The sequence below is a fragment of the Phodopus roborovskii genome, unplaced genomic scaffold, assembly GCF_943737965.1.
Source record: "Phodopus roborovskii unplaced genomic scaffold, PHOROB, whole genome shotgun sequence".
NCBI classification, from domain to species: Eukaryota; Metazoa; Chordata; class Mammalia; order Rodentia; family Cricetidae; genus Phodopus; species Phodopus roborovskii.
The window spans coordinates 25,335,782-25,352,399 of NW_026125397.1; the positions used below are offsets into that span (position 1 = coordinate 25,335,782).

General features: G+C 48.8%; 1 protein-coding gene across 2 annotated transcripts in view; it reads right to left on the bottom strand.

Annotated features, from left to right (window-relative positions):
• Nucleotides 1-737: 737 nt before the first annotated feature.
• Sobp (sine oculis binding protein homolog) overlaps nt 738-16,618 on the bottom strand; it is a 144,337-nt gene continuing 128,456 nt past the window's right edge. The window contains exon 5 of one of the 2 annotated variants that reach the window (XM_051175585.1): nt 738-2,730. In XM_051175585.1, the coding sequence (XP_051031542.1) occupies nt 802-2,730 (1,929 nt within the window). In that variant the 3' untranslated portion in view covers nt 738-801. The remainder of the gene's footprint in view (nt 2,731-16,618) is intronic. The other variant, XM_051175584.1, reaches the window with a different exon arrangement.

The following is a 16,618-nucleotide window of genomic DNA, read 5'->3' on the forward strand; positions in this document are numbered from 1 at the left end:
TAACAGACTAAACCTCTGGAAATGTAAGCCAATTAAATATTTTTCCTTTATAAGAGTTTTCATGGCCATGGTGTTTCTTCGCATCACTAGGAACTCTAATAAGACAACCATGTAATTAGGATTGGCAGGAGGAGTCACTACAGTGGCTCGCATGTGATCCCCATGATCTCACAGAAGCCCTGGCCTGACCCTCAGTGACTAAGGATGTAGATCGCATACATGACCATTTCATCTAGGTCTGTATGTAGACATGAGAATCACCAGCTCAGCCACTGAGTCCTAACGGGGGACATGGCAGGTTGGGAGGAAGGTTAGTTTTTAATTTTAGCCAACAGATGGGGATCCTAAGGTCATCTTGACCAGCTAGGGTAAGTGTCAGCCAAGCAGGCCACCAACTCCAGATGGGTTCGACATTTCAATACTGCCCTGCAGCCTCATGGCTGAACATTAAGGTTCCCCAAGTAATCTCCACTTCCACCCACCCGTTTCAGTGGGGGTAAATTAGGTATAAACCCAATAATAAACAATGTGTATGAAAGAGTTTTCAACTCAGGCTCAAGGGCTTGGGTGATCACTTAGCTGCCCCTCTGCTGTAAACTGGGAACGGTGTACTAAACACTGCCAGGTGTCATAGGTGTAGGATCAAGTCGACGGTACCTGGCCACACACAGTGCACGGTGAAAGAGGAAAGAGGTAAGGGACAGGATGGTGTGATGGCTACATCTCGTCCTCGCCTTCTGAGAAGCAAGGCGAGGGGTACTGGCTCTTGGAGGAGCTCCCAGATGGACATACAAACCTTTTTTACTTATTCTGATTTCTAATTCGGAGGCACCTCCTTTTCAGCGGCGGCTCCATGTCCTCAGGGCCCGCGCTGAGCATGGGCGAGGAGATGACGCAGGGTGCCATGGCAGCCTTCTCCGTGGGTTTTGGCACAGGCTGGATCACGCAGCCGGTCTTGGGCAGCATCCGCAGAGCATAGGCGTGGTCCTCGTCCGCGGGGTTATTGAGGTTCGGGTCCGACTTGTCGCCCCCCGCCAGGGCCTCCTCCCCCATCAGCTTTTTGGTCGCCTCCCCATCCAGGTGGCAGTTGGAAGCGCAGTTGTTCTCCTTGACAGACTCCAGCTCGTTCACCACGGGCTCCTCGGGCGACAGCAGCTTTTTGGGTGGCAAGGGGGGCGGGTGCTGCTCGGGCGGCGGCTCTGCGCCCTTGGCCTCAGCCGGGGCGCCGCGGGTGCCGTTCACGATGACGTTGCAGGCAGCGGCAGCCTCGGGGCCCGCGGGGGCGCCCGGGCCTGGGTCGCCAGCGGCTGGCGGGCTGCAGTGGCCATCCCTGCAGCCGCCGCAGGTCCTGCGTTCGGCGGCGCCCGCTTCGCGCTCGGCCTTGACGTGCGCGTGCAGCGCGCGGTGGATCACGTTGTGCAGCCGGGCGCGGTGGCCCACTGTCAGGTCGATGACGCCGTCCTGCGGGCCATGCAGCACGCCGGCGAAGCCGGGCTGGCCTCCCGCGCCCGCGGGGCTGCTGGCGCGCCGGGTCAGGTCCACCACCTCCCCACGGCCGCGCTCGGCGGGCGCCAGGCTCAGAGCCTGGCCGGAGCTTCCCGGAGGCGAGTCGGCCGACTTGGATGAGCCCTGCTTGGAGTCCCGAGGAGACAGGGAGCGTCCTCCAGACTTGCCTCCCGCCGCCGCCGAGTCGCCCGGGGCATTCGGAACGAAGCTCTCCCCGTTGCTGGAGAATCCGTTGGGGGGCTTGGAATCGTTGATGTGGGGAATGGGGATAGGGATAGGGATGGGCACCGGCAGGGGCACGATCACTGGGTATGGCACGAGCAGCGTGGGGGGCGGCACCAGCGGGGCAAGCGACGGCAGCCCGAAGTTCATCATCTGGGGCACCGGCGGCATTGGGCCGTTTGGCATCATGCTTACCGGAGGGAAGGGAAGGCTGGGCAAGGGCGCGCCCGGGGGCGGCGGGGGCAGCAGCCCCGGGGGGTTCCCAGGCATGGTAGGGGTGCTTGGGGGGTGGATGTGGGGCGATAGCATGGGCCGGTGCATGGGGCTGGAAGTGGGGCCCAGGTTCCTGGGGCCACCGGGTGGAGGCCCAATGCCCGGAAGCATGGGGTTGGACAGGGGGCTGTTGGGGTTGGAGGCATGGTGCGGGGGCCCGCGGATGAAGGGCGGGCGGATCTGCTGTATGATCTGCTGCTCCATGAAGATGGGCAGCGGCACTGGGCCGCGGTTGGTCATCACCATGGGAGGGCTGCGAGGCGGGACGCCCAGAGGAGGTCCGATGCTAGCAGGTGGCTGGACCGAGACAGGAGGGATGCTTGGAGTCTCACTGATGGGAAGGGACTTGGGCACTGGCGTGGGGATTTTAGTGACAGAGCAGTTGGCAGTGTCAGATGGAGAGACGGTGGTGGACGAGGATGGGCCAGGGCCTTGGCTTTGGCCAGCTGCAGCCACCGGGGAGGGGGCCTTCCTCCGAGCATCTGTTAGCGGGATATTCCAAGAGTCTGGAGTGAGCAGCTGCACCCCGGCGCCTTCTGCTTTGCTTTCCATGTGAGGGTGTAATGTGCTGCACAGCCCAGCTGGAAGGCTGGCCTGCGTCTCTTTGTAGAAAATGTCCATTTTGTATTGATTGAGACATTTTGCGCTGCAGAACTGAAGCCTTCTTTCCCCGTCCCCAAAATCCAGGTATTCTTTTGTATGCCTTATGTGTTTACACCAGTCACACACCTACAACACAGCAATAAAAACCACAACAAGGTAAGATAAGCTTTCTCGGGCAGACGGTGTTCATGTTTCACATAAAGGCTCTTGCAAACTTTATCATAATCTGTCAGAGAGTTGGAGGGGTTCCTTTTAAAAGGTAAACTTCTGAAATGTTCGTGCAATGATGAATTTGCTTTATAAATAGGATCTTCAAAATAGCAACAACCAACCACAATCTCTCTCTTTTTCTCCCTCTCTCTCAAAAAACGGTATTAACAGTGTACAAATGACTTGAAGATGGCTCTGACAAAATGGGATACACCTGCCCAGTCCACTTACTCAGTAGACTCGCCTTCACAGTTTCACTTACACGGGCTTACTGCAAACACATGTCTAAACAACGCTGTAAGAGAGGAATCTCCAGAGAGTCCAATGGTCATGCAACACAACCTCTTAAAATTCCCCTTATTTATGTAGTCACTCCGTGCTATCGACTGCATCCAATAACGTGGTTGGAAAGAGTGTGCTGAGCTAGCCAATAGCATAAAGCACCCAGCATCCTTCTGTCTGGCTTCCAAGGAGCAACTTGGACTTAGCCATGAAATCTGTGTGAGGTTTAACTCTCCCAACCTGTGATGTTTCAGCAAGCTAGAATTATTTTTTGAGCTGTTTGCCCACTCTTTCTCAGCAGTCAGAATTTTTGGTGACATTTCTTGGCAGGCAGTCATATTTAACAACTTTTCAAACACCAGAGAACATTTCCCAAAAGTTGTTATGGCTTCCACTCCCCCCCCTTTAGATCTACTCCTGGCAAAAGAAAGATATCACCAAATTTATTTCAAAGCTGGGCTGCCGAGCTAATTAAAGACTCAGAGCCTTTCCCAACTGGAAATCACTAGACACCAAAGTTCAAAAAATAGTCACTCTCGGCTTCAGAGCCCGTTACTTTGGAGAAATTATTGTGATTTCATTAACACATTAATTTTGCAACACCATCAGCTCTCACAGATGGTGAAGACATGATCTCCAATTCAAATATGACTCTTGTTTGCACAAATGCCTTCCCTTCATATGGCATTTTAAACAAGAATTAATATGAGTGATCTTGCCATCGCTATAAACAGATAAACAGATGTCAAAACTTTCAATAGTTCCTCCAGTGCCTCACTTTTCTTGACAGAATTTTGTACACACAATCTTTCTTTCTCTTTCTTCTTCTTTCTTTATTGTTTCCATAGAATCCAAACCATACAGCATCAGGGAAGGCATTAAATTCAGCAAGATTAAATTCACGTCCTGCTATGGAGCAATGGTTCCAGTATTGTTCTAAATGGGATCTCAGTTTTGAAGTGTGTTAGTTCTGTTGCTGGGCATGCATGTGTGTATGTGATTTTTAATGATCATGAACTGATACAATTAAAAGATTATACATTTTAATAATGATTGGCCACATAAACAATGCACAAACAACATATGCTGGGCATTTGATTACCGTCTCACTCAAGTCTCAGCTTCCTCTGCTTGTAAACAGTGATGACATACTAGCGTGTGACTGTGGGTACAGATGTGGGTCTGCATGTGTAACGCCTCTCTTTCCCTTCTCCGTGTTTGGAGTTTTTCTTTCCAATGATGCTTTCGGTTGATAAGCTTGACAGTGTGGGATTGAATAAGATGCATGCTTTCGCAATCATTCGTTTTTGTTTGTCCTTTCGAAATACTTCTTCCGAAAATCTGAGACTAGAACACTCCTGACTGGGCTCTGGCAGTAAGGGCATTCCTTCAACATAGCTATCTAAACCATTGCCACCGCCATTAAAGTTGTTACAATGTAATGTTAATACTCATATCTCCTTTCCTCCACTAACAGTGTTTTAGGGTCCTCCTGGACTTAGGGGACATTTTTTTGTTATCAGTGAGATGCCCATCTTACAGACACATAGGAAATTGCCTCTGAGGATGAGACCTTCACATTTCTTATCTACATTAAGGTTAAGTAAATTGTTAGTGAAAACATGATACAATCATTGAAATAAAGTTAGAGTCAGGTGTAGTGGTGCATTCCTTTAATCCCAACCTTTGGGTGAAAGAGGCAGGAGAATTTCTGTGAGTTCTAGGTCAGCCTGGTCTACAGAGTGTGTTCCAGGAGCAGCTAGAGCTGCAAAGTGAGGCCCTGTCTCCAAATAAAGAAATAAATAATAAATAAAGTTAACATATTGTGTGGCATTTAAATTCCACCGTGAAATACAGCTACCTGCTTCTGTTTTAACAGTGGGTGTGCACAGAAAGCCTAAGGTATAAATGTGTAAGTTTGAAGTGAGGGGCCAAGCACAGCTTCTTTCTTCCTAAACTGAAAAGACGTCATCAATGAGTTAACCTAATTAAAATAACACTGACTTTCCTGGCACATGTCCTTTGGATCTTGCTCTTTAACAACCATAGGGAAGAGTTTTATGAAATCATTAATTGGTTTTGAAACTGCTAGCTAGATTGATATTTTTTTTCCTCCATAGGATTTCCTCAAACTAGATAAACATTTTCAAGTGGGGTGTAAAACAAAACACATAATAATCTAACTATAACTTACCAGTTCTCCCTTCATACCCTTCACTTTTAATAATCATTGATATCTGATGCTCATAGACCACCCAATTATAAAATGAGAGTTCTTCACCACATTTCACCCTTTCCCACAGAAAAGTAATCATAGGCATCAGAAGCAAAACTCCAGTGTTTCAAATTAAAGGCCTAATGTCTTCCTTCCTTCCTTCCTTCTTTTCTTCCTTCCTTCCTTTCAGTTTTGGATTTTTGTTTTCTTTGTATAGCTTTGGCTGTCCTGGAACTCACTTTATAAACCAAGCTGGCCACAAACTCACAGAGATCCTCCTGCCTCTGCCTCCTGAGTGCTAGGATTAAAGATATGCACCACCACCACCCAAAGGCCTAATGCTAGCACTTGTTTCCTGATTCTTTTGAAAGAACCTCCATTTTGGGGTGTTGTAAGCCTGACTATAATAAGGCCTTACATTTCAGTTCAGAACACAGACCTAAAAATACAAAAAAGCAATCTTTCTGATGAAGTAAAACATTACTAGAAGGGGTAAATTGTCACTTAAGAAGCAATGAATCATGTCTGCCTCACGGGACACGTCATTTAAAATGAGGTCAATGGATTTATAGTGCAAATGGCTACACGTGTGCAGTGGTAAAACCAGCACCATTATTCACCCCATATCAAGCTAATGACAGTTGTGCAATCAAAGGTTTCATCATGGGAGCCTCAGCTGATTATTTAAACTATGGTAGTTATGTGAAAATATACTGCATCTCTTCTTAATAAATAACATTTGCATAAGCAAAGCACATGACCATTATCTCATAAGCTGTGGTTTTTGTACTGTGGTGTTGGGGATATTCCTTTCTTTGTGGACAGACTTAAATTCTGTCATATTATTATTTTAATTTGGAGACTTTTTACCTCCCCTCCCCCAAGACACACAATGTCAAGAAGTACTAGAATTCCTTCAGACATTTTAAGATAAGCCCAACTCCCAGAGCTCTGTAGTGATTTGCATGGTTCCAAGCCAGCCTCTGTTCTTCGGGAACCTGGCCTCTCTGGTCCCAGTTCTCTCCTAACAGGTCCCAGAGCGAACCTTGCTGCTGTTGTCCAACAATCGATGAGCAAATGCAAGCCATTGAGCAGGCCTGCTGGAATGCTTCGGATCACAGATCCATTCCAGGTCACCAGGAAGACAAAAAGATCACAAAGTAGATAAGCACACATGTGTTCCCTTCGAGCCCAGCACAAAGTCCTCCAGAAGATCAAGTTCCCATTCCTGAGATGGGTCCAATTCTACACAAGAGAAGGAACATTTCCTTATGGTCGGCTTCACTGGCCGCCTGCCAGGGCAGCACTTACAAGCTCAGTGGTCAGATGGCTTCCCTCCTTTCCTGTGAAATAGATGTGTGGTAACCTACACCATTCCCTGCTCCAAAGACACTGCCTCGGCTGAGCTTACCCATGCTCTTGATAGCAGCACCCTGAAAGGCACACCTTCGGGTTCCTGTGACTCCTTCAGAGCTATGGGAAGAAAGCAAGCTATTCATGTTGGCAACTGAACCTTCTTTTTCACATGAATGTCCAAGGTCAGAGCCACCATATATAAGCCGATAGGTTACCCACATGGCACAATATATACATTCTTCTGGGCTTAAGAGAAGGTTTGGGCCACTGGGGGTGGGGCAGGGCTTCTAATTAACACATTAATCAGCTGTCAGCTGTGGGAGTAAAGTTCACCCTTTAATGGAACCCACCGCTGCTTTCTGAGTGGGAATCTGGCATCGGGCAATATTTAATTAAATTCTTTTGCTGAAATCTGTCTTGTCTGTGTAAAGATGGTTTGCAGCAATGGAACAGTAACAACATATTAGCTTCTCCCGAATGCCATGGGCAGCTTGAAAAGTAACCCCCCCCCCTTCTCATGATGTCACCGCAGCTCTGCAACCTAGACTGTATTTTGTCACAGGAAGGGAGTCTCCAGGCCTTGGCAGGTTAAATGTGACATTGATCTCAAAGTCCAGGCTGGCTTGCAGAGCCCTGAGCTCATTCGAGAGCAAAGTGCAGGAGGGTGGAGAGACGCAGCTGGAGCACTCGAGCTTTGAAAGGCTTTCAAGTCTTGTCCCACCTGTAGGTCATCACCTCAAAGCAAGAGTTGAGGGTCTTAGATGGAGTCCATACGCTTTCCTTGTGGGCTTGAGAGGGCCCTAATTTCACACACCTGGGACATCAATGATGCTACAAAAGTCTCGTGGAATGTGGGACCACGAAGTGTAGGAAGGAGCTGGCACTACTTCCCGGCCTTGATTTTTTTTCCATCGGTGAAACGGGATGGATCGTACTAACAACTGTATGCCAGCTAGGCTTGCTATAGTCTGTCCTTTTAACTTCCAGCCTGCCAGGGTGAAAAGGGAATATGGCTGTTTTCCTCTGACCCATGTGTCTTTGCAAGAAAATGAGACGTGTTTCTGTCTTGATACAAATCAGTGTTTCTCACAGATACCTGCCCTCACCCAGCCGGCCAGGAGATCCTGTCCTAGAGGTGAGAGAGGGGCCCTCTGCGGTGACAAGAAAGGCAGCTGACGGGCCTGTGTACCAGCTGCTCACCATCCCGAGGAGCCTCTATGCAGCACCACCTGAACCCTCTGTGCTATAGCCAGGCTGTAATTTAGCAAAAGCTTGACAAAGCAGCATGACAGCCTGGAAATGAGTGCTAGGACCATTAAAATGAGTAATTCCTCTTAGGCTCAACTGCTGTTTGAATAGTGGAAGCCATAAACTGTGCTATTCATGTTTTATTAAAATCAGAGCTGATGGATGATCTGCTGGACTCATTACATGGCAGAACTGTCTTCCGAAGGAAGGACCAGAGCCATAGTATAGCTGCCTTTAAGCCAGACTAACCCCACCCAGCTCGGTCTGAAGGTGGGAGAGGCTACCACACGTGGGGGGAATCTGCCCCAGGGACCTACCTGGGCCAGGCCACCTGAAAGCCACTGAAAACATACATGCCAGTTTTCTATGGAGATTTTCTACACTAAGAAGGATGCTCTCTGGTCCCTCCTGAGGGACAATATGGAGCCATGAGCTCCCTAAAGCAGAGTAGAAATGTCCCTGTTTTTCAGGATGCTGGTGAGCTCTGCCCACTCTACCTAGTAGCTCATGACTGATCCAAGCCTCCGATTCCACAGCCAATGCAAAAGGTGGATTCCTGCCCTGTACACAGGGGCTAAAGGGCCTTCCTGACAGCCACAGAGTCAAAAGGCGGCTTCCCATGGGTCATAAGTAATCTGTTCTCAAAGCAGGAATCATCCAGACAGCAAACACGGAACCATCCAAAAATTCTCCCTCCCTCTCTCTCTCTCTCTCTCTCTCTCTCTCTCTCTCTCTCTCCACCTCTCTCTCTTTGTGTGTGTGTGTGTGTGTGTGTGTGTGTGTGTGCACGCCTCAGGAATGCAGCCATGAGAGGACACAGAAGATACCCGATAGTGACAGTCTGACCTGACACAACCTCCTGTCCTTCTCCAGCCTCGAGTCCCCATGCACCAGGGACTTCACACGCTCATCTGTAAAACGAGGCCATCAGTAGCGACGGGATGGACGCACAAAGACAAAGGAGACCAGCCAATGAGTAAACAGGACTCGGAAGCAAAGGGCAGAGTCCCACCCTCTCCCTTGTCTGTCACATCTCAGCCCTGCCATGTTCTCCACTGCTAACAACTCCAGCTGGCACAGCTAGCATCTGCCTCGGAGGATTTGTGTATCACATAACCCTCTTGACACATTCACCAGTGAACCTTGACTGACAGCTCATTGTGCCTTGGGCACTGTGGAGGGGAGAAGGAAGGCCCTCATCAACGGTACTCCTGCTCACACAGTGAGGTCTCCTGTGGAAATGGGAAGGGCAGGGTTTTAGTTTTAATGGGCCATCTTTGCTGCAAACCAAAATTTAAGAGAATGCCTGTGTTTGTTCAAACCTAAGAACCACAGTATGCTCAAGATGGCCTCGGGCTGTGCAACTGTGCACTAAGGAGAACCAGTACCTGCCCTGCTGACTCCACCACCAGCGAGGAAAGCCAGCCTCTCTGCAGTTATCTGCCCACCCAGTCACTGGTTCACCCCAATGGTCAGTGCTGAACTAACAGCTTTTAACTAAAAACTCCCCTTTAACCTGGTTTCTAACCCACTCCCAGAAGTCACTGTTCCCAAATGCACATCTAGCTAGTGTCAGAGCTTTGTTTACACAGACGTTTTCTGTGTCCCAAATAGATATTTTAATTTCCTTTCAAATGTTCCCGGTGGGCCTGATTCCTTCTCCCTCCCCGTCTTCTACGTCTGCTTGGATTTTTGACAGTTCGTGATTATTGGAGTTCTCTCCATGCCTGGGTCATCCACGTATACAGGGAGGTTCCAGCAATCTGATGTATTAATGGGAAGCATGAAAGATCTGGGGCTGTAGCTCTGTGGTCCGGCACCTGTCTAGCCAGCCACAGACCCTGAGGATACTATCCTCAGCACAGGAAAAAAGAGAGAGGGAGGGAGGGAGGGAGGGGAATAGAACTCAAGGTGGATCTCTTGAGTTCAAGGCCAGCCTGGTTTACAGAGTGAGATCCAGGACAGCTGGGGCTACACAGAGAAACCCTGTTTCAAAAACAAAACAAAACACACACACACACACACACACAGAGAGAGAGAGAGAGAAAGAGAGAGAGAGAGAGAGAGAGAGAGAGAGAGAGAGAGAGAGAGAGAGCTGGCCTCTATGGGAGGGAACTCACGCACCTCTTCCTTCATGAAGTTAGAAAATGGTGGGAGTCATATCTCAAACTATGTGGGCTTTGGGCCCACATCAGAGCTGATCGTATATCAACAACTCTTAGAGAAAAGCACTATGGTTACCTGCAACATCTGAAGCAGACTCCCATGCAGAGGTGGCCATGATCTCCTTCTGGCCTCCCCCTTGACAATAGAAGCATTTCCTAAATGCACGGGACAGGGCCGAAGATGTGCAGGAAGCCTCTCAAAAACCTGCATTGTTTTCTACACCAGCACATCGTCTGGCTGCTCCCTGGTGGCTTGAGGTAGTTAGTTCCTGGTGTCTTAGTTACTCACCAGCTCCGCATGATTTCTTGGAATCTGCCAGGCACCAGGCTATGCCCTGGCTCACACTGCCTTACTCACCCCTCCTTAATAGTCTCCTGCATGTGTCTCTGGTTCCGGACCACAGGCTGGACCGTATGTACATTTGCCAGTGGTCCCACTTTAGTCTTTGGTGTCCTCAGATCTTTCCAGAACATTCCACAGAAGTCACATCTATCAGGTAGTTCTTACTAAAGCCCTAATTTGGGGTAATACTAATAAATTACACTAGTGAACATTACTAAAGTTCTGGTACCCACACTCATAATTTCCTCAAGATTAACCACACACAGAGCAGATTCTAAGACATGGGTGCCTCTAGACCTACCATCACCAGGAGGTGGTGGCCCACACCTTTAAGCCCAGCACTGGGACGCAGAGGCAGGCAGACTTTTGTGAGTTCAAGGCCAACCTGGTCTACAGAGCGAGTTCTAGGATAACCAGGGCTACACAAAGGAATCTCAAAAACAAAACAAAACAAAAAACCTCAATAAATAAATAAACAATGAATGAACAAAACTAAAGTAAAACTCCATACAGACTCACTATTTCAAGGGAGGTGTTTAGTTTTGTTTTGATTTTGCTCTGCATGTGGATCAAGACACCGCTCCCCACTTCCATGGGCATGGTCTTCCTGACTCCTGTTAGTAGCTCGAGCATGTGTCCTAGGCACTCTGCTCCTTTTATATTTTAGACCCCCTAATACTCATTTTAAAAACTTACCTCCTTTTTACCGTCAAAAACAAAAACCTTCTAGTAAACCTCTGACAGTAGGATCAGATTCACCTCCCTTTGGAATTAAAAATAATTGCTTTCCCAAGCTCTAGAGAATGTGGCTGACCAGATGCAGCATCCACCCTCCCTTTCTGCCACTGCATCCCCAAGATGGCTGGCACCTCTCCCTTTCCATCTGCATCCACCCGGCAGGACGGTGGTCTGGGAAGAGGTTCCTCACGAGGGGACAATATTCTCAGCAGGACAGTTTCTTTTCTAATGCCTGCCCCATGTTTTGTATTTACCACCCCACGACTACTTTCCCTTCGAGCTACTCTTGCAATGCTTCCTTTCATTTCCTGGCCCTTTCTATGTTCCCACGTGCCGGTGTCGCCTGCCAGGCAAGGATGCATTCTCCTGAATCTTACCCACCTGTGAGCCAGGCTGGTGAGAATGGTTTCGCATATGTGAGTTAGTGTCTACCTACATCGGGCCTCCTTTTGGTCTCAGTGGCATCTGTGAGGTTTTCCTCACTTGGTCTTTCTTTGCCTGTGTTGATGCAGACACTGGGGGTCATTTATTCGCTCCTGTTTGTGGCTCTGTGTGGGGAAGAACCGAACTTCCCACTCTCACATACTGCCTTATCACACCCAATTCTTTAGGCTCATTGGGATAGTTTTTGTGTCTCTCCTCCTCATCTGACAGCTGTATGCTTTCTTTAAAAAAAAGAAAAATAAAGATTTGTCTTTGTTTTGTGAGTATGAGTGTTTGTCTGCATGAATGTGCACCTTGTGCATGCAAGGTACCTGGAGGTCAGAAGTGGGCGTCAAACACCCCGGAACAGACAGTTGTGAGTTGTCCTCTGGGTGCTAGAAACTGAGCCTGTGTCATCTCCAAGAGCAGCGGGTGCTCTTAAGCGCGGAGGTGCCTTTCGGCCCCTGCTCTTGTGTCTGCTTGATGAGAGCCTTTAATCTCTTGCTACTTTGTACCCACTGCTTTGGCCTGCTGCATCCATCCCACGCTGTCCCTGGGAAGTAGCGTGGCTTGTCCACCTGTGTCCTGCCCAACCCTGGAAGCTTCTTCTGTGCCCCTGGGCCTCATTCCTACACTCAGGGTCTGCCGTGAGGGTCAAGGCAAACAGTGGAAATGAAAGCCCTCTGAAAAAGTATAAAGAGGCTTTTAAAAATGTTTATTGTAAATGTAAGTTTCCTTTCTTTCTACTCCTATTTATTCACCATTCTTTTACTGAATCCATTCCTCAAAAATAGAGGAAACTCCAGTGGTATAGATTTTCCTGTGATGTGTACTTCGAAGTAAAACTGCGCCACAAAACGCAACCAAGAAACCAAAATCAGCAGAGCACTCAGCTCTCGGGGTCTCCGCTGTTCCCAGTGGCTGTGGAGAGTTTGACAGACATAATTGTGATAATGAGGAGGTTCCCAGGCCAGACTGTGGTCTTAAGTTCACTATGGATGTTTTAGCCTTAGGCTCAGCTTCAGGCCAGCACCAGTCACCCAGGCCAGATCCGCCAACATCATCCCTTATGCCCAGTCACACACAAATGTGACATTCATGCTGTCTAGTACACTCTGCTGGAAAATCAAGACACCCAGTATGCTTGTGCTCACACACCTGGGAAGAAGGAATCATCTGAGTTTCTTTTTTATTGTTTTATCCTTTTGCTAATTAACCCCCATGTGACAGCTACTACGTAGGGACCGGGGCAGGCTGGGCAGGGCTGCTGTGGCTTTCTCAGCTCCATCCACACAGTGGCTTCTTTGTCTCTGAGAAGGAGCGTCTCTCCTGCTCAGGGACTGCTGGTTCCTTTCCACCTTTGTTCTGTGAATTTAGCCATCCTGCAGTGCAGCTGCCAGGTTGAAAACACCCACAAATGCTAGATCCTCCACTGAGCATCCCGCAAGCGACTCCACTCTCTCAGCAAATCCTAGGTTAGCCCGACTTAATCTGCTCATCCAGGCAAAGTCCTGGGCGGCTGAGTGATGGGAAGCAAGCCAGCCTGGGACACAGACACAGCATTTGTATGCATTTGAGCACAACTGTTATATATTCAGCCCCTTCTAATAACTTCAAGTAGCTCAATAGACACTGCCACAGTCAACTCACCAGAAGTCTGTAAAGAGACAAGCGGCCAGATAGCGTCTCTTGTTTTAGAGATAAGCAAAGGAAGGCTGGCCGCAGTGGCATAGTCAACATTTGGGTGGAAGCCCTGCCTTTACAACTCCTGGAAGATTAACTACATCATCTGTTGGCCTCCTCTGAAGAGGAGGATTCTATAATGCAACCTGGGCTCTCAGCTTCTGTACAAAAGAGAAATGAGCATGACAGATGCCTAATCGAAACAGCCCGTGCCACTGGAAGGGTTCACAAAAGATCATGGGGGGGTGATCTAAGACAGTGAGGTAAAGAGGAAGAACCTGAGAGAGCCTGTGGAACAGGCCGGAGCGTACAAAGAAGGAGAGAAGTCGGAGGAAGACAGAAGAAAAAGAGTATGTGCTAACAACCTCACACCAGCACAGACCCCCATTACAGGCTGAGTGCCCACGATGGCTGTGCACCCCTGACCTTCCTGATCACAGAGGACCGTATGTAAGATGTTAGCATGGATTTCTGCTTAAGAGAGATAACAATTTAATGAACCTACTAGATTTTCTTGTGGGGCAGTTTGAAATGACCAAGAAGTGTGACGGTGGCCACCGTCGTGAGGCCAGAAGCCACTGAGAAGAGTAAGGATGTAAGGAAGGACAGGAGGGGTCATGAGTCCCAGTGGGCAGACAGTTGCCTCTTCGTTCAAAATTCCCACCTAGCTAAATCCTGCCTGTCCACTGGGCAACAGCTTTATTCATCCTTTATTCATCCGCCAACAAAAGCAACACTTATTTGCAACATATGGAAAGACACACACACACACACACACACACACACACACACACACACACCAGAAGTGGCTGGAGCTAAGCCTCCTATTAAATCCAGAAAGAGGATGCTCACTTCCTAGAGACAACAAGAGCTTCCCACCGCCGGGTTATTAGCCGGGTTCCATCTTTGAAGCCAGGATTACAGTCCAGACTCCATGAGGGTGAGTTGCCATGGCTATTCCTATCTTACTGTGGAGCTTTTTTTTTTTTTTTTTTTTTTTTTTTTTAGCAAGATCAAGAGTCCAGTCCAACTTGACCTTCTGATTTAATCCTTAGCTCAACCCTGCCATCTCCCTGACCACTCACACCTCACTCCATTTCCCGAAGTGCTTCCCGAGAATCACCGCCTGTACCCACACTCTGCTCTGCTCAACCATGGACTGCACAGCACACGAGCTGGCAGGAGCTCCATGGCCCATGCCATGCTGGAGATTCTCAGAGCACAGTTCCTCACTTAACCCTCCAGAAGCTCCGAAGAAAGAAGACGTGTTGAACATCGTTTAGCCTGGGCAGACCCAACTTCAGATTTAGAATGCTGCCACTATTTATTTATTTATTTATTTATTATTTACTCCTAGTAGGATATTGCAGGGGAACAAACTCACTTCAGTGACCCAGGTGCCGGAACAATGGGGCCAGAAAGCCCAAGTCTCACCCTTACCCTTCAAACGAAGGTTCATTTTGCAGCTGTGGGCCTTTATGCCCCCGTGGTTCAGGCTGCACGTGGCGAGAGCTCAGGCCCCACCTGTCAGATGAAACTGAACTGCAAGAGAAGGTGAAGGTGATTCCTGCACTTGGCCCTTCTACAAGTCAGCAGGCACCGTCCTGCCAGGAATCAAGGTTACTCAGGCCCAGTGCCCCGCCCCTTCTGCGATAGGCTTCCTGTGCTCACAGAGGCTGAGGTCTTATTACATTTCACCCTGTGGTCTCGGCTTCTGCAGTCACGACAAACTCAACTCTGTCTTCCTTACACAATCCACACCCCCAACAGGATGTCGCGAATACATTGCCTTCGGTGTGACCTTCTGAGCCCTGAGATGCCACCCCACAGCATTTTGGGGGGTACCACTGCATCTTCTACAGGACAGACGAGCATTTCACGAGATCACAGCTCTTCACACACTGCTGAAGCACACAGGCAACCTGAAGGGCGTATCAGTACTTATAACAAAGGACCTGCTTTGTCTGGCTTGGTGGATAAGGAACATAAAATTAAAGAACTAGCAGCTCAATTAGACTTTGCCGGCACACTGGTTTTGAAACAAATTTGGCCCGTCTACTTGATTTATTCTATTCTGACTCACTGAACATTTTATCTCTTGTGTTGACCATCCTTTGGCCCAGGCCTCTGGGCAACGTCATTCCTGTCAAGGAGCCAGAAGAACTGTGCTCTGAAGAAAGGACCCAGTGGCCAGCCACCCCAGGACGCAGTAAACTTCTTGCTGTATACGGTGCTGGATTCAAACCCAGAGCCTTGTGTAAACTAGATGATTGCTCCACACTGAGCTCCGCCCATCCCCAGACGAGGAAAGAAAATCCAACCTAGCACTAGCATCCTAAAACACAATGTGTGCAGTCCCCTGGTCCTGTGACTCCTACAAGGTAGCCGGACTCCCAAGCCTTACCAATTAGACCAGCTTCAATTCTAGTCTATGCACTGTTGACACTCCACAGTTACTTGCTGATCGGTTTAAAAGTGTCACAACAGTTCTCTGGTGAGAAAGCACGGAACTTCTTAGGCTGGCTGCACCTGTGTCACTGGGCACTTGGAGAGACCCTGGTCTTGGCTGCGGGGAAGCCAGTGAGCTGTGCACTGAGCTGGCATACCAGCTGACTGAGAACCAGTGAGACGTGAGAGATGAATTTGGATCGGAATTCCATTACGGGTTTTTAATAATTAAACATTAACATGTTTGGAACCTCATCCTTGTGTATTACTTTTTAAATATTAATCTATTTACATCAGCCGGACTTCCCGCTGCTTGGCGCGCTGTAAATGGGAGTCATACCGACACAGACAACTGTGTTCTTAGCTTGACACAGCTTCGGTGCTTTGCTCGCAGTAAATGTAACACTAACCCCCTGTTCAACCCGATCCCGGGCAATAATCACTCCACCTTTAAGAGGGAAGCTTGCTCCATTTTCTTAATGCCCTCCCACAATTCCCCAGCACAGCACTGGCATTTTAAATTGGCAAGAAGCCAAATTAATCTCATTGTGAGAGTCCTTTAATGTCCTGTAAGGTCACGGGGTCACCCACCCTTTCGGAGGTAATGGATGTGCAGGGTGTGTAAAAGGGTTTTCTTGGACGCTGCCCCACACTGTGATGAGGCTGCAGCATAAAAACTCAGGACCCTGGAGCACATAAGCAAAGCTCATTAAGGGACAACTGTGCTTCACACAGTGCCCCCCAGCCTCTAGGACTTCTCAGGTGCTCACGGGCAACTTCCCTCTGGGTGAACAATATGGTTTCCCACACAGCCTTCCCCAGCTCCACTCCGTTTCATCACCCGTCAGATTCAAGCATGAGCCCTGACCTAGCAGCTCCCTGGGCAATCCTCTCTCTGTGGCT